General features: G+C 45.0%; 1 protein-coding gene across 3 annotated transcripts in view; it reads left to right on the forward strand.

Annotated features, from left to right (window-relative positions):
* Positions 1-23577, forward strand: part of trappc9 (trafficking protein particle complex subunit 9) — an 85876-nt gene extending 62299 nt beyond the window's left edge. For all 3 annotated transcript variants that reach the window (XM_019876285.1, XM_019876287.1, XM_019876286.1), the window contains 2 exons: positions 22523-22746; positions 23152-23577. In XM_019876285.1, coding sequence (XP_019731844.1) covers positions 22523-22746; positions 23152-23331 — 404 coding nt within the window. In that variant the 3' untranslated portion in view covers positions 23332-23577. The remainder of the gene's footprint in view (positions 1-22522; positions 22747-23151) is intronic.
* Positions 23578-24198: the final 621 nt, after the last annotated feature.

Below are 24198 nucleotides of genomic sequence, written 5' to 3' on the forward strand. Positions count from 1 at the left end.
CGCAGTAAAAGGCGAAGAGATAATTTAATAAGGCGGCACTTGTGGAGCGACTCACACAGTTTCAGTTTTATTCAACCTCCTCTTTTGTCCTGCCCCGCTCACACAGATGGACATTTGGCTTTTGAGTACACACAGGGGAATCTTGCCTCTTGAAATAATCTGCCTCCAAGCCTTTGTCAGGTGCCCAATTGGCATGAGTGATGCACGTTGGCAAATGATGCTGCAGAGTAGTGTAGCCCCTCCCCCTGCACAAAAAGAAACAACAACACTGTTTGACGTTGATGGTATAGGGACCCAACAGCCCATATTAGGGGACTCTGTACCAAAAATGCCCGATAGGTCTTCTTCAGCTTGACGGGATCCCTTACGGCTGGTGTCCACCAACGGGTTTGAGGATTACCGCCACGACAGGCACCGACTCCTTTAAGGCGACAGCCCCGATGGGCCGCCTTCACAATAAAGCCGCCTAACATGGTCAACCAGGACTCAATGTTTGCGGAACAGCTCCTCAGAACAAACTCTTCCATGCATATGCTGGGCCGTGCCGACCTAATTGGTGCGTAGAGGCTATCTGTCGATAAAGTATCAGGAGTAAGTATTCGGAGTTTTATGACCACCACCTCGCCCGCTTCGTCACTATCCAACTACTGAAACAGAGAATCTTAAATTTGCAACGAGAGCTGTCCATTTAGCTGATTGATAGGCCCGAAGAGGAGCGCTGGCCAAGCAGAGTTGGATTTATCTGCTTGTTTTTCACCTCTGTCGCCCAGGCTCTGTCAATCTACCCCACTAAACATCTCCTCCTGACGGCAATGGAAAGCCAGAGTGGGCGTGCACGCCTTTGTTGGGGCCCTTTTCCTCCAGGGGATTTTCATCTATAGGGGGGGTATGGCTGACTCAAATGGACTATATGTTTGGTCTCTGGACTGACACACTCTGAAGGTTAATTGGAGGTTTTTCAAAAATACAGTAATGTATTGAGCTGGAAGGCTCAATACATTGGAATTATCCTCTCACCACAGGATAATTGCTCAGAAAGATATTTTAGAAACATCAAATCTGGCATGTAATGAGTAATCTGAAAAGAATTGCTCATTTTAGCTTTGATTTTGTTGTGTGTGTGTATGTACTCTGCTTTAGAAGAGACGACACGAACTCGTTCTGAAATCACCCATCTGATTTTCCTCCCCACTCCCCACTCCTGCCTTCTGCCTCTGAGTGGATGTCAAGTTAGCGCATTTAGCAGGCTTGGGGCGTCCACTTATGAGACATTTATCATGACTACAGAACAATTCGGGCTCTCTGTGCTTCGGTTTTGGGGCGAGTAGTGGACATTTATCAGCACTTCTCCCGCTTGCCACCGTTGGTACTCCTCATGAGATCTCATTCATTGAGACCAGCGGGATTAGTTTCTTTCGTGAATTTCACTGTGCTGTGTTCTAAGCACTTTTTTTTCTTTTTTTTTTTTTTTAAATTCTTTGGGAGGCAACAAAAGTATCCCCAGCGGCTGCTGCCTTCTCATCCTTGGAAGACAGATTACCTGTCATCTCTCAAGGCAACAAAATCAAGTCTCTCATGTGTCGTCGCCTGAAAGTCCTTGCCTCGCTCGCTGGCTGCCACATTAGGAGCGTCGCCAAAAAGAGGGAGTATTGTGATTGCGACTCTCTCACCTGTGCGAGGAAAAACCAACACTGCCATGTTATTACTCGCAGAGAGTATGCATCATCAATCCTCATCAGGCGCAAACACAAACAGATCATCGCTTGGATGTCTTGTTGAGGCGCCATGAGTGTTCACCGGATAGGGTAATGCCGTGAAATGATGGAAAGGCTTGTTTTAAGTGCCGCACCTCGGCGACGAATGCAAAATCATAACATGCAAAGCAGTCGAGTCTGGAATACAAATGCACCTTGCCGGACCAGCTCACACTGAACACTGCTACTCGCTGAAGCACGGTCCACACGTGCTTCCTGCATGTTGTCAAATTGATCAAAAAGAAGGCGCTGTAACCTTTGAAGGAAAGCACGGCATGCTACCTTGACCCTGAGTTTAAAAAAAAAAAAATTGCAGTACCATGACTTCTTATTCTTGAATCGACTATGCCAGCATTTCAGAGTGATCTGGGTAATCATATGATGTTGTCGCTTTTCTGTGGGGCTGTTTCACAAGCCCCAGGGCGCTTGGCCACCTGCAGCGCTCGCCAGTCTGTTTGACAACGGCGAGTCGTGACACCCCACCCCCCCACCTCAGAGACAAGTCCTTTTTGCCACGCTCATCTGTCACCATTGATCTTCATTAATGATGCTCTGGTGCCAAATTGAGTCATTCTCCGTATGTCTTAGTTATTTGCAAAATGCCTTTTAGTGTGGGTAGGAAGCCAATAAAATTGGTAGATAATTGGCTGTAAAAAATAAAGAAATAAAGGTGGGAAAGTACAGAAAGTTTCATCTCACCGTCCACTGTGGGCAATCTCAAAGTAAGTGTTGAGTGTAAAATACTACTGCTCTGTCCAGACACCATCGGTAGTCGAGAGGTTCATGTACCTTTCACGCAGCTGGCGTGGGATCAAATCGCACTCAATTCAGTCTGTCCTAATCTCCCTTTGATTGACTGGCGATCAGTCCGGTCCGCCTTTCAACTGAGCTCACCTGCTGTGCCCCCAAATGGGATAAGTGGTCTAGAAAATAGACAAGTTACTCGAGCCAAACATTGATTTCCCTGAAGGGTCTTTTCTCTTTCATACACATTCTGTGCTTGGCGTTCTACAACCGAATGTTTATTTAGCACTTGATTGCATTTTAACCGGACATAATCGGTTTTGTGTCGTCTATGAGAAGAGTATTCACTTTTTTCATGCGGGGGATGTCAGATTTATGTCATAATCCTAACAGAGCTTTTCATTGGCCGTCAACGCTGACCATGCAGCGCTACACTTAATATTCACGTTCAGACCATTGCCGCTTCCCGATCGCTGTCGCATATAGTGGACACGAGCTCCGACGGGGATTCTTCCGAGATAGGTTGAGCACGATCCTCCATGCTGGAATATCACGAGCAAGAAGCGGCATCTTGCTGTAAGAAAAATGCTTTAGCGGTTGACAACCTATCATGGGAGGGTGGATGCTTAAGGGCCACAGAACATCGTCGTCGCCTCTCCTGGTGCTCCTGCAAAACACAGGAGAATGTATTTTTGGTAACACTTGATGAGAATACATTGTCACTTTTTTTTCCCCTCCCCCAGACCTTTATTTGCGTTTGCTGGCTGACTCGCGCTTCCTCACAGGCGCCCACAGGCGGGTAGTAACAAAGTCGCGTATGACACGTTTAAATCTGGCGTTATTGCCTCTAATGGTGGTGACAATAATTATCGGGTTCACAAAGAGTACGATCATAAAAGTTGCGTGGAATTAGAATAGAAAGCTCCATAGCGCAAGGGGTCACAAGCCATCTCGTAATTAACCGGATGCGATGATTAACATGACGCCAAACGGTATACTGACTCCATTGAAATGTTGAAATGGACCCCAAAAAAAAAAAAAAAACTAATTTGAATGAGTCAGAATTGATTAAAACTGAGAACAACCCCCATAGGAATCAATTACAATCCTTTTATGAATGCATGAATCCATGAGAATGTTCAACGCTGATAAGCTTTGATCGCGCGCTGTTTTGACAGGTGTCAATCTGTAACGTTGCCAGACGCACTTGTTTGAATTGTTTGAGGGCAATTTCAACTTTGGAGGAATTTTTTTTCTTTCTGCTCCTGTTAATTTATTGAAGGCCTAATTACTCAACACTGTCTATACAGTGGCATTGAACTAAATTTCCTTGATTGAATGATTGATTGATTGATTCCCCCCCCCCCTCTCTTCCGGCAACTTGGCTCCTAGGATAATTGGGCCCCTCAAACCCCTCCACCATGACAAGGTGACGGCTCAAGGAGGGGGACGTACAATCATCCAAATGAGAACTCTATCAGGAATTGATATCAAACAGGTAGCCCTCCGCGTGTCTTCTGCTTCACCGAGTATTGGCCACCCCTGGTCAATAATCTCCAGTACACTGCTTAACACTCGGGAAAGATTACACACCCCCGTGGTGTCTACTGTGGCTATCTGCCGCTGCGCATTTGAATGAGGCGGCTTCAGCAATTCTCCCTAGGTGGCCCCCCCCAACCCGTCCTTGTGAATAAAAAAATGCGATATGCGTACCAACAAAACGCTTCAAACTCTGAAGGCAACAGCACTGACGACCAACGTTAATTAGAAGGGCGTCCTTCACCAGGTGAGAAGGGAAAAAGAATTGGTCTGTGGTGGTCCGAGTAAATCGGTGGACGAGGGCTCATATATTCTGTTTGCTCTCAACACACAGGGGACCTTCCGTGCCTCTTCCATTGCGTTACGATAGGCACAGTTGAATGTAACGATCCCGCGTATTGACAGCCGCGCGCAAATGGTGCCGAGGGAGGCCCTTTCGTCATAAATATCAAGGCCTTCACTTGTAAGTCGCACGGTTGGCTTCACTCTCGGATCTTAACGTATGACATTGAGCGTTTTAACGATTACAGGTTAAGCCGGTGATTCCCAACCTGTGTGCCATGACAAATCATCAGGCGTTCAATGAGAATCATCCCATTTCACCCGTACATTCTGAAAAATGATTTGATTTGCTCCAAATAATGCCTCTTTGTTTTATCTATTGATGCCAGTGATGTTAGAGTGACAGGCAGAACAATTAAGTGTATCTCCGTTACAGGGCAAAAGGTCGGCGAACAAACGCTGGCTTGAGTTGGTTGCGTTTCTACTGAAAGGTTTGAGCGTCTCCATGCGTGGCCTTTCGGGATGTGACAATAACACGCGCACGGCAATTTCTTCGCGGCCGATTCGCTGTATGTCCTCCTCCTATCAAAGTGGGCTGGCCCTTTGTTCTCCCCTTTTGTCCGCACTTGTCATTGTGCGAAACACCTGGTATTTCAAAACAATCACGCTTTGACGAGTAATTATAAGCCGTCCCACTTGCTCGCCAGGTTTCTTTTCAATGCGGCATTGTCTTCAAACGCCGTATGTTCCGGTGGTTCCCGAAGGCAACGACTGACAACCGCTCCAGGTGGTCCAATGCTGTCATGCCATTCCCACCAAGCCGTTTGGTCAAGTTTGTATCGAGTTTCGGGTTTTTCTATTGATAAGCGTGCCGTAATAGCCAAGTTCAGAACTCCTTTTGTTTGGTACGTTACGGTTTGCTTGCGTAGGATGGATTTGGATTCTCGACGCCGCTGTCTGTAATGAGAATCTGGGATCGGCAATCTATACGCGGTTGTCGTCCTCTCGTCTGTGAGGAAGGGAGATGAGCTCGCCGGCTTACTGTTAACGGGTGCACCCCTCCCACAGGGAGCCTGTGTTGTGCTGTATACGGTTGCAAAGGTTAAGCGGTGAGTCAGAAGCGGCGATGACAGGTAGAGCGACGAGCCCCGGCCGAGCCGCTGCGGCCACGCTCTGTGCTGCACGCGAGCGCCTGCAGCTCGCTTGACAAATCAGATCTCTTCCCTCTGTGGCTTTGCATGACGGTGGTAGCATCCATAATGTTACGATGAGGTAAGGGGGAGGGTTCCACTTTTCTCTGGCCACAGCTTTTCTCGCACTGCATACTACCTGAAAAAAACAAGCAAGAATTCAGTTCGGAAACCTTGTCGTATCGTGCCAGGGTGATCAAAACTGGTTCGAAAAAATACCGGTCCGCACACGAGCTGCGCGTTGCTTGATTGCTGATCTTATGTCATAGAGTACAAGGACAGGGCTGCGCCGTGAAAAAAAAAAAAACATTTTGATAACTATAGCAATCATTTAAACGATAAATATATCGCAATGTATGGAACCTAAAGAGTTTACCATTTCCGTTTTACCTTAAAACATTGCCCTGAAAAATACACTTGCGGCAAAGACTCACACCACTCTACTCCTTTCCTATTTGGACGGCTTGTGTCATTTTAGGGCAAATAGATAGATTTGTGAATCTGTAGTGGTTACTCTAGTTGAGCTACATTTTGGCCACCGGGTAATTTTTTTAATTTTTTAATTTTTTTGGGGGGTGCGGGGGGTTATATTTGTAAATAACTCAACTTCAATGCCAAACTTTCCAGAGTGTACTTTTAATCTCAGTGGGCGGTTGTTCGCACATTAAAAAATATTTTTTTTTTGCATCTATCATCCAGAAAACATAAATTCCCAGAGATTGCGTCACGCTATTGTGACGATTTGATACAATTCAATTCCATTACAAATGCATCTTGACATTTTTTTTCCCCCCTCACAAAGGCTTTTTCTCACAATGACAAGTCCTAACCACAACTCAATCCGTCAAATTTCAGACACATTCACTTCTATTATCTTTTTATTAAAACATTTGAGACCTTTTTCATCGAAATGAATTGAATGACATCAATTGTACTCGCAGTCGGCCCATGTAATTGTCCCTATTCATTTATTACCGTCAAAAAAAAAAAAAAAACTTGAGTGTTTGCGCAATGAATATATACGACAGTGTCTTCAGACATACAAATCAATTCCGACGGCAATAACAACAAGATGGCACGTTGTTATGTGTCCATTTGTGCGTCCCTGTGTGACAAGATAAGTCAAAAGTATTTTGCCGTTGAGCTGATTTTAGGTTGACAGACTGTCATTATTTCATTACGCAAGTGCGAGGAGCTGCCCACACCTCTGGCTGTAAGCAAGGCATGACCTTGATTTACCAATCGTGTCTAAATCAGGTTTTTATTCACCTGATGTAATTTAAGCGGCAGTTATTTTGACAGTTTTTTAAAAATGTTTTTTTTTTTTTTTGCAGACATGTATATCAAACTCTACGATGTATTTACTTAAAGATTTGAAAACAAATAACAGGATCTTGAAAAGAACTCTAAAATGTATAGGGAGCCAGTGAAGGGATGCCAGAGTAGGAGTTATGCACTCCCTCTTACGAGTACCAGTCAAGAGGCGAGCAGCAGCCTTCTGGACCAGCTGGACACGCTTAATGGAGGATTGGCTGACTCCAAAGTAAAGTGCATTGCAGTAATCGAGCCGGGATGTGACGAAGGCATGAATTACTGTCTCAAGGTGCTCATGAGAAAGCAGAGGTTTTACTTTAGCCAGCTGTCTAAGATGAAAGAAGCTGGATTTAACAACGGCACCAATTTGCCAGTCAAGTGTTTAAAATCATTGTCCAGTTTAAGTCCCAAGTTTGAGACTGTTGACTTAAGGAGGCAGGGGGCCCAAGTCTACAGGATGGGATGCACAAGGGCCACTGGGACCAAACAGTATCACCTCTGTCTTCTTTTCATTGAAATTCAAGAAATTTTGTGCCATCCAGGTTTGGATTTCTTCCAGGCAGGATAAAAGTGGCCTTAATGAGAAAGCGTCTTTTTTGCTCAGTGGGACATGGATCTGACAGTCATCTGCATAGCAGTGGAAGAAAATACCGTGTTTCCTTAAGATGGAACACAATGGGAGCAGGTACAGTGAGAACAGCAGAGGCCCCAGAATTGAGCCCTGTGGAACACCACATGACAGAGGAGCAGTACGTGACTCAGAGCAGCCAAGGCTGACACAAAAGGTTCTGTCAGCTAAAGAGGACCTAAACCACTCAAGAGCGCTACAGCCAATGCCCACCAAGTGCTGCAAACGAGTCAACAGAATGCTGTGATCCACTCTATCAAATGCTGCAGTTAAATCCAATGAAACCAAACACACGTAGTCTCCAGTGTCATTTGCCAGGAGGATGTCATTAGAAACACGTAACAGGGCTGACTCTGTGCTATGCATCGTCTTGAAAACTGACTGGAAGACCTCCAAGATGTTATGTTCATCCAAGAAAGATTTCAACTGCATGTGTGCACCACCACCATTCATCGCTTCAGAATCATTTTCATCGTACATTCGTGGGATCTATTTTTTATTCCCTCCTCTACCTCTATTTGTCTTAGACATATCCATTTAAGTTTGACCAGCAATGAAGAAGATAGGATGCAGCAAAAGCAGTGCAGAGATATTGATTTTCCACACAAAATGGATGTGCTGAGCCCTCATTGTTTTGTGTGTGTGTGTGTGTGTGTATGTGTGTGTGTGTGTGTGTGTGTGTGTGTGTGTGTGTGTGTGTGTGTGTGTGTGTGTGTGTGTGTGTGTGTGTGTGTGTATGTGTGTGTGTGTGTGTGTGTGTGTGTGTGTGTGTGTGTGTGTGTGTGTGGTGGTGGTGGTGGTGGTGGTGGGGGGGTGGTTGTCAAGGCATACACTCACACACTCTTTCTTTACTGTATTTATTTCCCGGCAAATATCATCATATTCCCTAAAGAGTTCTTTTAACAATGGACTACTCGAGAGCTTGTATAGGTGGGCATCATTGTTTTGCCCCCCCCCCCTCCTCCCAGCCACGAAAAAAAGCAATTCCCCAGAAAGTGTAGATATGAAATTGTAATTCTGCCGAGGACAAATGGTGTGCGGCGCAGCTCTGAATTATAAATGAAAGCAGAAGGACCTCAGCGCTGGCGCCTTGCTGCCCGTGATTCAAACACTTTGTCGTGTGCACGACACGGTCGCACGACATCACGCACGTGCACACACACGCGCGCACACACAATCTGGTGGTATGGCTTATTCTTACGTTAAAAAAAAATGTAGCTCCATCGTTTATAGAAAACATTTTAGAGAAATATGATCTAAAATATAAAATGCATGAATCAAAAATGTCATTATTTTCCAAAACAATGTCCCTCAAGGCCAGCCCTTTGGTCACCCCTTGCTTAATTTAGTGCTCATGTTGTTGTGTGTACTGTTGTTTTCTCCTGGGGTTTTATTGAGAGATTTGATAAGAAGTTAAGATTACGTCACAACTGGGCAAACTACCGACGTTTCCTAGGACTAAAGGAATGAGGTTAGGACACATCGTCAGAAAAATCCAGCCATCCATTTTCTCCATTTATACCGCTTGATGGTTTGCGAGCGAGTTGGAAACTTTTCCAACTGTCTTTGGGCAACGGCGGGGGTACACCCGAAACTGGTTGCCAGCCATTCGGCAGTCATCATGCGTGCATTTTTTAAACTGCTTTTAGGCTGTTTGTGTGGCTCGGACCCATCATGGGTCCCCCTACTAGATGAAAACTTGAATGCCTTCATTCGTATCAGAGGTTATCTCACACAATTGCCTATTCGCCGACAATGCAGCTTCTGTTCTGATCGTCCGCTGGCATGACTGCTTTTGAGTGCCTCATTGCGGGCTGCAAGTGCGCGCACGTCATGGTGAAAAAGCCTGACATACCAGGAAGGGAAAAGAAGGTTGGGTTCGAGTCCTATTTGACAGCCAGTCTGTGGACTTTAGAGTGCCACGAGCGTGCGCACGTCACATGAAAAGTAGAAGCACCAGACTTAAGATTCTTCATTAATCTTGCTTCGCTTTTAATGTTTGCAGTGTAAAGGATCCTTTCAAGAGGTTTAGAGCCATGCAAGTCTTTTCACTCACTGCCCCAGACGTCGGTGGTAATGTCACCACACATCTCATAATGTGAATGCGAGAAGCAGGCAACTGCTGCGTGAATGCCCCCTACGCACGCACGCGGCGATGTCGTGCTTTTGTACGGTTGTACCTTATTTAGGCCATGACGATGCACCCGTTTGGAGCGAAAAGCATTGTGAGAAAGGGTGGCTTTAGTCTTGCAGCGCCTTTCGTTTAGGCAAAGCTACATAACCCACATCACATTCTTCTTTGTCAAGCCGCGACCTCTGCAGCTGCTCAGACTGTAGTTCCACACGCCTTAGTCACAGCCCCACTGATGGGCCGAGATTCCTTGACCGCTGTGCCGCAACAGTTGGACGGCGTGACGAAAAAGCCTCCGACTCATGCAGCCCACACACTCTTTTCTCACCCGAAATATATACTACAGCAGCAAACGTGGGTAGCTTTTCCATGCGAGAGCCAGAGCCAACGAGGGATGAGAGAATCAGTCAAATGTGAGCCCCCCCCCAAAATAACAATGATAATAACATCACATGTCATCCATCCGGAGGACGGGAGGCTTTTGTAACATTGTCAGGCAAAGGCACGCAGCATTTTTAGTTTGTCAGCTCCAGTTCTCGCCTTTGGCAGTCAGCGGTGTCTAGTTTACCAATAGAATGGAAAAACCACACAAAACCTTTTTTTTTTTTTTTTTACGTCCGGGCTAGCATTCTTCTCCGCTTCATTGTGTTTGCGGTGTCCGGGACATATTGCTTTTTGGCGTCAAGGCGGCGGATTCGTGACATCTATTTCTTGAATGTTTTATTCGTAAATAATGCTTCTGACCCCAGACAGTCAGCATATGTTAACAAATGAATTACACTGAAACTAGAGCTTATACTGTAGAGTCATTTTGCGTGCGTGAGGTCTCCCCCTTTTTTTCTCGATAGAAGGCCAACGAAAGACATTTTAACATCACTCTGACCCGCGTGGCAGTTTTCTCAATACCCTCGACCCATCTGCCAGTCCGAGTTAGTTTCCACTCAATGATGGCGCATCCTCGTCCTTGTGGCGCTTCAATGGGAAAATGGCTGCAAAGAAGAAAAAAAAAATATAGTATGTAATAGAAGGGACCTTCTTTTCGAAAATACCTTGACAACTATTTCCATTAAAAGCCAAGAGTTTGTTTTACTCTCCAATTTAGCATTAATTCCCGCTGAAATACAGTATCCTGCCATTGCGTGACTTTTTTTGTGCCCAATCGTGGGGGTTGGGGGGGGTGGTGATACTGTCATAATTAGAGTCTTTGCCGTGACATCAGTGTAAGATTAATACAGCCGCTCATCGTTTCATCCTAACCTGTCACGCCGGTGCATGTTACTTAAATCGCCTGCAAGTCGTTGCTCAGCGGGATCATTATGTTATCTGTCCGCTTAATGCGACAACTCTAAAACTTTATTGGATGTTTTATGTTTAGCTGCCGCCATATTCGGGCCAATGTGCACATTTTAGCCCCAACAGCTGTTGGAATGGCCGACTTCCCTGCCGCATCTGCCGCATGTTGAGATTTGTTTTTATTGATTTGTTTTACCGCGCCCTACCAAACTTTGTCAAACTGCCGAGCGCTGCGAATCTGTACCGTGAACTCTCCAAAAGTAGATTGCAAACGCGTTCACGTCACCATGCCACTCTGTCCTGCTCGTAACCGACGCGTTTGTAATTTGCATTCATTTTCGCTTTGCTTTAGTCTGCCGCCAGGTTGACTTTGTAAATGACGGTTCTCAATTGCCTGAACTCGACGAATAAAAGGGAGAGTGGATCAATACATCGACAAAAACATCAGTTTACGGTATAATGAGAACGTAAATAAGTCAACCACTCATCCTCTGAAGACTGCTTTGTTGGCACTGGTGGAATTCTAAACGAAGGCATTTCAACATGTTCATGTCGGCAGAATTTTCACTCACTGCCACGAATATCAGAAAACATAAAATTGACACCCTGTGAGTATTTATTGTATTTTTTAAATAATTAGTCCTTCAGTCATAATGCATCATACTTCCTTGACACCAATTACTAATTTCCAATTAGCCGAGGCTTTTTGCTTGTAGCATGTTAGCATGTTCCAGAAAGAGCACCAACATCCGTTGGATAGCCACAAACAGCCGGGTTTTTCATTGACTAACTGAAGAAAAGGAGAGCCGCGAATCGGAAATGTTTACCGCGACACCGCTGACAGACGCACTGTCCAGCCCTTAGCCTAGCATTCATAAATATGTAGCGCTCATTAATACTATCAAGCATGCGGCGCTAAAATACTGTCAAGGTATCTTTTTTTTTATTCAGTTTGACTTATAAGGCAGCTCTCCTAAGCTTTACGACGACCCGTGAGCTACTGAAGGCTTGGTCGCAATTGTTGGATCCAAAAAAAAAAAAAAAAACCATATGCTTGGATGCAACCTTGCTGTGCATTTTTGAACATCACGTGGAATTATTCACCCAGTTTTAGAGTGCTTGGGAAAACACATGAATAATGCAAAAGCACTCAGCGGCTGTGGTGGGATTTAATGAGATTTTTGGCTAGCATGCGCTTACCCAGTCATCTTGTATGAGAGGAGTGTCGTGGAAAGGCAAACTGTAAAGGTGACTCTGAGGGTTTAAGCTTGGCTTTAGCTTCGCGGTGTGGTGAGGGTGGCGAAAGGTCGTCGTGATGCCGGCGAGAAATGGTGCAACAATGAGGGTTTTTTTTTTCTTTCTTTCTTTTTCAATACAAACAAGCGTTACGTTATGGCTGGATAGTAACAGTTAGTACCGAAACGACAAACATTTTATAGATACACCATTTAGACACGGGCCATGAGCGACGCTTACTCACTGCATGGCTCGAGCGTGGCTTTTTTTTTTTTTTTTTTTTTTTTTTTTTAACGTGCATTCATCCCATGAGTTATCATCTTTTCTCATGATTGAGCCGCACACTTCAAACATACGCGTGCTGTGGAGTCACCGTACGTTTCCAAACACGGTCGCGCTATCCACATGCAACGCTTAATTATTTGCTTTGAGACGACCGTGAATGTCAACAAATGACATTTTGTCAATCGGCCGCGTGGCCGAGTGACTTGAAGCGGGAAACTCGACAGGAGGGAGTGAAAAAGGCTCGGGATTCGATCAGGAGGAACTCCTTATCGGCGAGCGTATGAGGCTGACGAGCTCCATTTGGTTTTTCGAATGGAAAGCCCGCGGGATGTCAGTGCTTGTGAAGTCCACAGAAACCGCCGCATGACTTATTTATGAATTCTGTCTTTCTCTCTCTCTCTCTCTCTCTCTCTCTCGCTCTCTCTCTCTCTGCAAAACTGCAGCCGGAACACACACCTGTTGACGCGTGCAGACGGACAGACGCGTCGCAAATGAGCAAACGATGAAGCTGTTTTGTGATGTTCCAATTGTTATCAAATTGGAAATGGAATCACGGTAGCGTGCGTGACAAAGTTTGGACTTTGCAATAAGCCCTCGGCAGTGAGTGCGAGAGCGAGCAACCTCCTGTATCGTTTCTCTGACGCCAAACATGGCAGACTACTCATTCGGCTTTCAAACTCTCAATTAAATACTCAATTAAAGTCAACAGCGGTGGCGTTGGGCTGACATTTTGCCTTTAGAGACGAGCTGTAATTTAGGTTCATTTGCATGTGGAAGCGCTGACGTGGTGTCTGGATCCAATTGGCGGACTCCCTGACTTTCTCCTTATTAACTCGAGACTGTACACTTGGCGAAGTCTCACGCATTCAAGGCCCACGTTCCAATGTCACCTTCATTTGCATCCCACTCGATCAATGCCCCAGTTGCTGGACTTTTCATTGGTCTTTGCTCATTTATTCAGCTTTGTTGAAAAAAATAACAATAAAATAACAATTTGGATGCATGTCTTGACAAATCTCACAAATTAATTAGGCCGTTGAGACGATTTGTCTCACACCATCCCGTCATTATTAGGGACTATGTGATTTTTTTTTTTTTTTTTTTTTTTTCATGCTTGCGACGTTTTACCATTTTCAACGGTGGAATGAGGAATAGAAACAGAAAAATAAATGTGTGAAACCTATTGTCGAGAGAACTTTTTCAAGCATTTGTTGAACTAAACTGTTTGGACCAATTACTGATGTCTCCAATCCACACAAGTCTTTCTCATTAGTGTGCCACTTGTGTTTTATGACTCAATCAGTTATGACTGGTGTGTCATTAAACCAACATTTGTTTGCTCGCTGCGGTTGGGTGATGAAACTCACAGAAAAAAAAGAAAAAGAAAAAAAAAACAGGTCACGGTTGCCGTTGCCGGTAGACGCCACTCTCGCTCGCCAAATGCCAGCGATGTCATTGTGCTCTTGTGTCGCTGGTGTTTTAGCACTTGATTTCGAATAGCATCTGTCATTGGTGAGAGGTGAACATATCACAAAATAACACGCTCGTTCTTTCGGTCACGACCCGTTGCTCGTGACCACCGGTGAGTGCGGGAACGTAGATCGACCGGTAAATCGTCAGCATCGCAGCAAGACGCCGCACCGATCTCCCGCTCCATCCCGCCCCTCGCTCGTGAACAAGACCCCGAGATACTTCAACTCCTCCTGCGTCCGTGTGTAAATGCCTGATCTTCAACGCTTTTTCCTCAACGCCAAACAACACTATCAAAGCGCTCCGAGCGAAGCAACGCATTTAAATTACCGCCTGGCAGCTAATCAATGTGTTGAAGCCTCATCGCTGAGTCAGGCAATAACTTCTTATTGGTTCCCCACTACAAGTGAGAACCTCGCAGGCAAAAGTGAGCTTGTCTTTTGGCGTTTGGCCGAACAGAAAACATCCGGAAGGCAATCGACAGTGGCTATAAAAAGTCTACACACCCATGTTCAGAGACCGAGAGAATTCATTTCTAAACTTTACTAGATCATATGAAAGGGCAAAACTTAAAAAAAAAAGAAAAAAACCCTCTTCACTGCTGCTTCGTGATTATTTGACAGAACACACTCACAGGCGGATGGATATTTATACAGGAACGAGACTCAGCCTCACTGATTGTTTGCCTTTTTCTACTCCGGGCCGACCTCTCGTTCTTTCCTCCCACTGCGTGCGATGTTGAAAGCACCGAATGTAAAATGGCCACCTTTGAAATTTAACCTCTCCTGGCCCATAAAAGCCCGACTAATGAGACTCGCCGCATTATCCCGCAGGCAATAATGACAAGTTGACGAGTATTGGACAAATGAATCTTTTCACGCAAAGCTGCTGTGGGCTTGTCGTTCGGGAGGACTGGAAGAGTCACAGAAAGCCCTATGCCTTCTTCGAAGTGGATGTCTTTGGAAGTTAAAAACAAAGTGTACTCGTCTATCCGCCTCCTGATACAGGAAGCTGTGCAAGAACCCTCTCAGTCGTCTTGTATGGAAAACTAACGAGACAATTGGCGATGCGGTTTCTCGCGTGGATTATTTAGTAAGACGGCTAAATCCGTCTTTGCTTACAGAGATACCGTGGTCCAGTTCTCATCAAGATATTCGGGACTGCAAAGCACAGTTTAAGTTTGCTTTGAGCATGAGTTTGCTCCGTGCCCTCTCGCCCCGGCAGCTTATGCAAGCTTTGCTTTTTCTTTGCTCTTGAAGCTGTGAGTATTTGTTTTTTTTTTTTCTTTACGGGTGCAGAAAAGGCTCTTAAATTGAAGCCCACTTGCCCTTTGACGCTCTCCCCCATTGGGCCGCGCGGACCGTTGTAAGCAAGCGAAAAGCCACCGATGATGAAGCCACGCTGACTTAAAACACTTGCTAGGGGGAGATATTCTGCCTGTACGACCATGCTGATTTACAATTACAAACGTACCAGGTGTTTGTTTTTTTTTTTTTTTTTGGCGAGAACTATTTTCGGTTTGTTGGTTGACTGCTTAGTTAGATACGTGACGCAAAACTATCTCATCCATTTTCGGTGAAACTTTCAGGATGGGGAGGCGCGTGTGCCAAAAAGGAGCCCATAAAAATGCAAATGCAAATGCAAAAAAAAAAATAAATCTTCCCCCCCGCCTCTCTTTTTGCCAGTGGGGAATCCTTTCCCATTTTTCGAGGGCATTATTTGATCTCTGCCTTTTGAGCCGGAGTGGAACCGTTGCTCCAGAATGCAAATGATTGTTTACTGTTCCTCAGTCCCGCCCCCCCCCCAAAGCACCTTTTCTCTTTTTCTGACCGTAAATCCTTAAATAGTTTACTTCACTCTCTCCAGGAAATAGAAATCCTGCTGATAAACAATGTGCGGACAAAGACACTCACATTTTGCTTGTCCAGTTTTGTGAACATTTTCCCTTTTCAGTTAAAACAAATCGACTGTACTAAGAATGTAAATGGTCGGGTCCCAATTATCGATTCAAAACGTCTTAGATAACCTAATAGCCCACACAAGTACCATTTTTTTATTTCCCCCACGTTTGCGAGAGTTTTTTTTCTCCTCTTGGAAATATGGTGTGACCTCAGAAAACGGGGATTTTATTTAGCGTTGGTATAAACGATGAAGTGGCCATTTTAAGTGCTGTAAGGCAAAACGACGCAAATACGGCGACTTGTTCGAGTTTTACTTTTTTTTTTTTTTCTCCTTGGGTACCTCAGGGAAACAGTTCAATCTTTACGATTTGATTTCATCTCTTTTTGAGCGTCGATCTGACAACGGGTGTCTGGAGTAATTTTCGGAGTGTCTCGTCTCCAGTCGCCCTTCTCGCAAGACGTCCGCCTCGATTGGCTGTGACAGAAGCGCATCAATAAACCAGTGTGTGTTGGAAACTTGGTGCCCTCAAAGATGTCTGGGCCGCTTTGGAGGCAGTGCTCACTCGGGTTGTATTAAAGCTGAATAATTAAAAGAACAGCGAGGGAAAATGGGGTAACAGGCGGAAAGGGTGGAGTGGGGGGGCTTTTTGCATCATCTCACCTCCTGATATTGATTGGTTTATTCCCTGCCTGTGTAGCTTTTTTTTTTTTTTTTCCCCCTCCCTGAGGCTAAGACAGTCCAGCAGTTCCATGAACAATATGTGTCTGAGGCTTTCGCTCATCTGCGCTCGATAAATGTAACTACCACATTATCCTCAAATATGGTCAAATATTTGATCCACATTCCCGCTAATCGGTCTGTCGTTAAAAAGCCGTTCCAGTGACACGTTAATGCGTTTTGTCTTTCATGCCTTTGCTCTTTTCCGGATTTTTTTTTTTTTTTTTTTTTTGTGCAATTTTTTTTTTTTTTGAACGCAGTGTATTATGTTCCGCCTCGTCTCTGCACAGCGGATGCGTCCGACATTTTTTTTTCTTTTTTTTTTTTTTACCCGAAGAGCTACTTGAACAAGCAACAAACCTCTTGCAATCGACCCGGTACCGCACGCGCAAGCACTCGCCGCAAGCACTCGCCATGATGAGCAACAGCCATAACGGCCCCTCACATGAACAAAACGAAAAAAATAAAGTAGATGCAAGAGTTGGTGAGTTTGCGAAAAGGAAACGGGGGACGCACTTTGCCAGCGTTTCAAGTGCAGAAACGATCGTACGTACGTGTACCGTTTTTGAAATGCTTCTCCCTGCATTCCAGATTCCCATTATTTGCCGGTGCCATCGGTGAATTGCAGACGAAACAAATTTTGAATGACAATCATTTAAAAAAAAAAAAAGGTACATCCCAACAATTACCCATAACTATGTTCTTCTCTCGGGAAAAAGACGCGACAGCGGAGCGGAGTCGGGATGAAAAGGCAAAGTGTGTGCAGGTGGAAAAGTAAAAGGCCAGATGTAGAGGCACTGATGCAGCGAGGCTTAGCATCTGGTTTCTGCTTTCAAGCAGATCACAGCAGGAGTCCACCTTTTTTTTATTTATATATATATATAGGCTTTCAGAGATTCATTCTCAAATCCGACCTGTTTAGCCTGAATTCACTCCGTGCTATTCTTTGTCACTGGAAAATAGTTTGCGCCTCAAAGAAAACTAAAACGGGAATTCTTATCACCCTAAAAAGGATTTAAAATGACACGCGTCCTTATCGAGCAAGGCTTCATGCGTTGAGAAGTGACAATAAGAAAGTCTTCGGAGGGGGGCTGACGCAACGAGCGCCGTCTGCTACCTGTTTTGTACACGCTGAGTGATTGCGCGCGGCTTCGGATGGTGTGCGGCTTTTGGCTCTAATTTGATTCCGAGTCACGGAAACCCGGTTTGCATCTTTGGGCCATTTGCGGGAGATTTGCATGATTCAGCCATTAATCACTTGGAGGACTGATGTGACTCTCCCGATATGAGCCGCTTTCGTGGGTATAGACTCTTCCATTTCGATTGGATTAAATACCCTTCTCAGAGAACATCCAGATGCAAGAAGTAACATTTTCCAACTCTATTCCCCTTTCAGTTTGACTTGTCCAGGATGTAACGCCCATAAAGATGCTTTGTATGGTGACAAATCTTTCTTTTTTTTTTTTTTTTTTTATTTCATTTTTTTGACATTTAACCGTCACATCTGTCGGTCCCACTGAAGTGCACGATTCAACCTTTCGCAAATCGACCCCCCCTGCAACGTTGCCAGTGATTAGTGTTTTTTTTTTTCCTTTTCCAAAATAAGAAAAAAACGTAGGCAGATAGGAGAGTTGTTTATTTCATGAGATGACTGCCGCTCATCAATCCTCAATGAATCATGTGTTGTAACCCAGCAGGTGACTGAAGTCATTTTTCAAAGACATTGATTGCCATTTGTTGTGTGGAGGAAATAATAATGTTGTCGCTAGCTGTCTTTAGCGATTTGCCCCCGGGTGCACTTGTGGCAGCTCATTACCTTTGCGGTTCTGCTTTCACCGAGAATTTGCCGTCCAAGTTACTTTGGGACATTCTTTTACCTGCAAATTCTGCTCGTTTGATACGTTTTAATGTTGTTTCTCAAATTGCGACCGTCCTCGTCATCCTTTCTCCACAATATCTCCCTTCCATTTTGTTTTCAACGACGGTTTCACCTCTTATGAATTGTTATGCAGCACTCACATTGTTCAGCGTGATCTTAAATTTGGCCTCTGCTGTTCGGGGGGAGGAGGGGGGGGGCGAATGGAAAATGGAAGCAACTCAAATTGAAAATGGACCATTTAGTAATTTTGTTCGCATCTGGTAGCATCCTTTTAGCATCTGCTAGTTTTTCCAGCATGGGACTAGCCAAGCAATTTCCGACAAATCAAAGCTCACTGACGGTAATGTTTGCTCTCTTTTGGTTAAATTCGTGTCTTTCAGATGCACTCAGAACTCCTATTTGGTTTTCATCATGGCAAGCTGTTGGAAACAGACAACATATCCATCCATTTTTTTTTTCCCGCTTCCCCTCATTAGGGTTGAGATGGAGCTCGCGATTTTCACCTTAGACGAATCGCCATTAACGCAAAGATCGCCTATTTCTCTGATCCCCAAAAAAGTGTTTTGATGAACTGCAGCCGATTCAACAAAGCCAGTGCATATAAATACAATGTTGCAGCCAGTAAATGTAAGTGTAGCTATACCCCATTATTTTTGCCAATGGGGTTACGACGCCTTCAAGCGTTTTTTTTTTTTTTTTTTTTTTTTTTTTGGTGAGGCCAGTGAAGCATTTTGTTTTTCCTCTGCAAATGTAAGATTAATTTAACATGAACAAAATAGCCATTTAAACCCACAAGTGTGTGCGTGTGTGTGTGCGTGCGTGCGTGCGTGCGTGCGTGTGCGTGTGCGTGTGTGTGTGTGTGTGTGTGTGTGTGTGTGTGTGTGTGTGTCATCCGCATACACAACGAGAGCCTCGTGCTATAGCAGATTATGAGTGGGTGAATAGTCTGGGTTTTGTGGTGCTCCTTTTTTGTTAACATGAGAAAATGACATCGCCTTCAAGTGCAACGCCTTTCGCTAATGCCTGGGAAATCCTCTGCATGCCCCCCCACCCCCCTCATCTGCGTCATCAGGAGCAATTTTTACATGCTTTCAGCCTCCCACGTGATGCTTTTTTTTCTGCTGAAACGCACCCCCAATATATGGGCAAAGCGCCTCGCCTGCATCAAGGCAAGCTGACAGTCAGGCAGAGATTATGCACAACGCGGTGGGCTTGACATTAGTTTTGCTTGAATGACTGAAGTCAAAATTTAAAGATCCGGGGCCATCCATCGCTGTCCAATACAAATATCTGTGCCATATATATTTATATTTTTTTTAATTATATCCCAAATTATGGACATAATGTTTTCATTAAAACTAATTTAGTGCCAAATTAAAATCTGACTACAGGGCTTCGCGCACCACCTCAGTTAGTATCGAGGCTGCGGGAATGATTTCAGTTTGATGAATCACTACGAGATGGCAGGAGTGGATTTGAGCAGATCTCAGTCCACACAGTGTGTGCGGGGTGCAGTACGGCGATCTTAGTTACGAGGTGGCGTGCGAAAGCAGTGAGGTCGTGAGAACGCGGATGAGCACTGGCAGCTAACTCCACAACAGAGCTTTTTCTGATCAACAAAAAGATGACAAAATCCCATCGTCATCCTTCCATTTTTTTGTTTTTATCTTTGTCTTTCAACTCTGGATCAAACTTGGTATTGTTCTGTTTTTCTTTGTGCAGCAATTTGTATGCAGCCGCGTCTGTTTTTCAAGCGCTCTATCAATGAAATTGAGTTCTTCATCAATCTCCTGTGTGCGTGCCAGTGACATAAGGATGGCGAGGCAGACAATTAAATGCTGTTCCCCTATAGCGGCAGAAGGTACACTCAACCTGTGTATCCGCTATTTACCGTTCAAACAACGGAATGCTAGCTTTGCGTCCAACTAAAAATTGACTGTACAATTGACTAGCGGGCTGCCTTTCGCCCAAAGTAGCCCCGGGATAGCCTTCAGCTAACCCGCGACCCGAATGTAGACACAAATGGATGGATTGTTGTTTGCGTGAAGCACCGATAGCTGCTATTAAGCGTCATAACATGAAATCAAATGTACAATCGCATTAGTGTGATTGCGCGTCTCTCGGCATTGCCCGCCATGTTGCTCTGACTGCTTTTGGGTGTAACAAAAGCTAATAATGTCAATGGGCAATTTGGGCCATTAAACAAACATCTCACGTGCCAGCAAAAACATTGTCCAATACATTAGTCTGAAGGAATTGCGAGCGCTTCGCCGAAGGTTACCTTTGCATACTTAACTTTTATTGTTGAAGGTAAAATTGATTAATTTGTATAATTAGTGTAACAACGTATCGAGCGAGCGGGGCAGGCTAGCGGAGCCGCGTAATGAGGCAGGGAAAAAGGGAGCAAATGTGCGGCTGGGCGTATGACAGCGGCCATGTTTAGACCTTGCTATATACTGTCACTCTCAGGGGAGAGGCTAGCTAATCATCTTTGCCTTTTTTTGTTTTCTCAGAAAATGAGTCAAAACAATCAAAGCCGCTTGCTTGTTCCTCTTCTTTCATTTGGACCATAAGGAAGCAAAGTGTTGCTATGTGTGACGGTTACTGTCATTCCATTGCGGAATTGATAACACGCTGCTCCCTCCGTCATATATGACGGGGCTCACCAACCATTTGGAGAGCCACAGTGACTTCATGTGTACTGACTGTGTGAAGAGCGACCAAATTGATTATAAAAAAAAAAAAAAAAAAACATTTATCATCATCTCCACAACATTCCTAGCAAATCGCAATGCCCTAGCACTGGTGGGCTGCTACCGCCTTGGTGACCCCCTGATATACCGTATCATACCAGACCTTGTCACAGCTGTGATTGTTGCTATCAGGATGAATGACAAAGATAATGCTTTTAGAGAGCAGCTAGCGGGCTCGCTCGCCGGCGGGGCCAACGTCCATTCAGTCGCCGCCTCACTCGGTTTTGTGTCCCACGTGGGGTCCCTATAACATCGCGCACTAGCAAGATAGCCAGCTAGCAGGCCGACGTAACAGAGACACGATAGCCTGAATAATAACAAAACAGCCACTGCCAAAACACACACACACACACACACACATACACGCACACAGCAGTTTCACCCCGATATCTGCCCATCTGCACGCCTCCTCCCCAACACACTCAAAACACCACTCAGCTCTTTCATCAGCTTGTCATACGGCATCAGCGACTGTGACTCATGGTGTTTATCGCAGCCGCGGGCATGACACCGCACTGTGTATGACATTCGCTCCCTGTGCGTGTGTGTGTGTGTGCGCGTGTGCGTGGGGGTGTGGGTGTGGGTGTGTTGAATTCACTTGTTCAAATCAAATCACCGCATTGGCATCTGCCACTGGGCCAAGAAGGGCCACATCATGAGAGGTTTGTGGAGTTGGCTTGAACCCGCCCATCACTTTTCGAAGACGAAGGAAACACGTACACCGAAGTGGTGGTGGGGGAAGGGGGTCGTGCATTTTAATTTTGACTCCCAATGATTAGGATCTAAACATGAAGAGGAACTGTAAGTCGTGTGCGATTATCACAATGAGCTTTTAGCGCTAATTAATATGCATCAAATGTTTCTTCTGTTAGCGACGGGGAAGCATTTTCCTTGATAGAAGTTTCTCGTGAGGGATTTTCAAGGCTTAAAAGGTGTTTTCATTTTGCATCGTGGGCTTTAATGTACTTTCATTTTCACATGGCTTCATTAAAATAATCACAGTTTGATTAGATGGAGAAGACTAAAATGTGCAAATTAAACATCGGCCATCTTTGTTTGCCAGCATTTTTTTTTGTTTGGTTGATTTTTTTTTTTTTTTTTTTTTTTTTTTTTTGAGCCAAGGCACACCATCAAATAATGTCATGATGGGAACATATCTGTGAATGTTCTTAACTCAGGATTGTGTTACAGACCCACTCGCGATAGGTGAAAATAAAGACAATACATTTTTTTAAAAAAGAATATATATAATATTACCCCTCCCGCTTGCTTTGAATTCATTTAAATTCAGCGAGCCACACTCAAATGGATTCAAACACTTTTTCGATTCGTCCTCATCACCCGTTGCCAATCTCTTGCCATCTATAAATGGCGAGCCCGCTTCAAACCATCTTGTCCCTGTTAGACGTGTTGGTGAACGGGAAGCCGTGCGACTGCGACGTCATCGCCGACTGCCGAGTCGGCGATGCCGTCTCCCTGGAGATCAAGCTGACCAATCGCAGCGAGAATGCCGTGGGGCCGCTGGCGCTGACCGTGGTGCCCTATCAGGACTACCAGAACGGGGTTCAGAACTACGACCTGGGCGACGCCGTCACCTTCATCGGCTCCAACACCTTCTGCATCGACATGGTAACGGCGACACCGTCTGCGATGGCGATCCACCGGCAACACACACATTTTTTTAACTTCTTTTTACTTGAGAGGTTGAGATCATTTAACCAATTGTGGTTGAATGTTATGACATTCTTTTTTTTTAGGGGTGGGGGGGGGCTTCTCCCACAATAATTTGCATGCTCTGTTATTTGTGATTTAAAGTAGGACAAGGTCACAAGGAAAAAGTCATGGTCTGCACTTACTGGGATTTGGTGGGCGCGTCTGCCAAAAAGAAAACTTTTTCATTTCACTGAAAATTATTTGTGACATGGAAGCCAAACAACCCCCCGCCCCCCTCAGACTCCCCAATGTAGACATTTGAAAGAATAAGTGGAAGGCGAGCCACTCATAATTCTCCCCGCTTGTCTCCACTTTGCGCAGGTGCAACCCAAAGAAAAGTCCATCTGCGTGGGCGCTCTGCTTTTCCTCTACACTGGAGACTTCTACCTTAACATCAAATTTCAGGACGACAGCGCCGGGCGAGAGCTGCCTTTGGCCTGGTTCACGCTTCCCAGCGTCCACATCAGAACAATGGACACGCTTTTCAAGGACGCCGCTTGACCGGCCCGCCAAACTGATTCCATTTGTGTTCATATCTGTAAATGAAGCGGGCATCCCGTGCGATTGTCCTTTTCAACATGAAGCAAAACCGCGTTTGGCGTTTAGCTTGCCAACTCGACTGCTGAGCTAGCCTGGCTAGCTACCGTATAGGATGTACACGTCGGTAAGTTATTATTTTTTTTCATCCAAACGGAACTACAGATGAAAAGCGCTCCTTTGACTGTAAATAAAGGAAATCAACAAAGCTGTTTTTCCTCATGGCCGCTGTCATTCCGACGATTTGCAGCTCGCGGTCGTCGGGGGTTAAAAAAAAAAAAAAAAACCGACGTTTTCCCATTTTCATTCATCTCTGCATGTGTTTCCGGACACGGTGTATCTCTGTGGATCTCTGACTTGGCAGCAGCAGGAAAATGACAGGATAACTCGCACCCCCGCCCCTCAGGGGGGCTGTTACATCTTGTCGCAGCACCAAAGAGAAAGTTCTTTCGGTGCTTGTGACAGACAGGTAAGTTCGTGTTTGAAATATAAAAGTGCACTGATCATTTTCACCCTTTTTCTCATCGACGAATCGGCGCGAGTGTATTCTCGCGCAATGCGAGAGGTATTTTACATTTTGTGGCAACCCCCCTGGAGACGCTCGCACCCGGACGAATCGACTCCAGCTTTCGATGGCGCTCGATGGCTCCTTCAAAGGTACACGTCCCACACAACAAACTGTGGCGCCTTTTTACAGTGAATTAATTTTATGAACGTTGACCTGACAATATTTGTAAGAATATCACAAGATTTTTTTTTTAATACAAAAAAATGCTAATATAAAATGTTTTGTGTTCAATTAGCCCAAATATGTTTCTAATTAGTTGACTG

This window comes from Hippocampus comes, unplaced genomic scaffold, assembly GCF_001891065.2.
Source record: "Hippocampus comes isolate QL1 unplaced genomic scaffold, H_comes_QL1_v1.1 scaffold244, whole genome shotgun sequence".
In the NCBI taxonomy this organism is placed as follows: domain Eukaryota; kingdom Metazoa; phylum Chordata; class Actinopteri; order Syngnathiformes; family Syngnathidae; genus Hippocampus; species Hippocampus comes.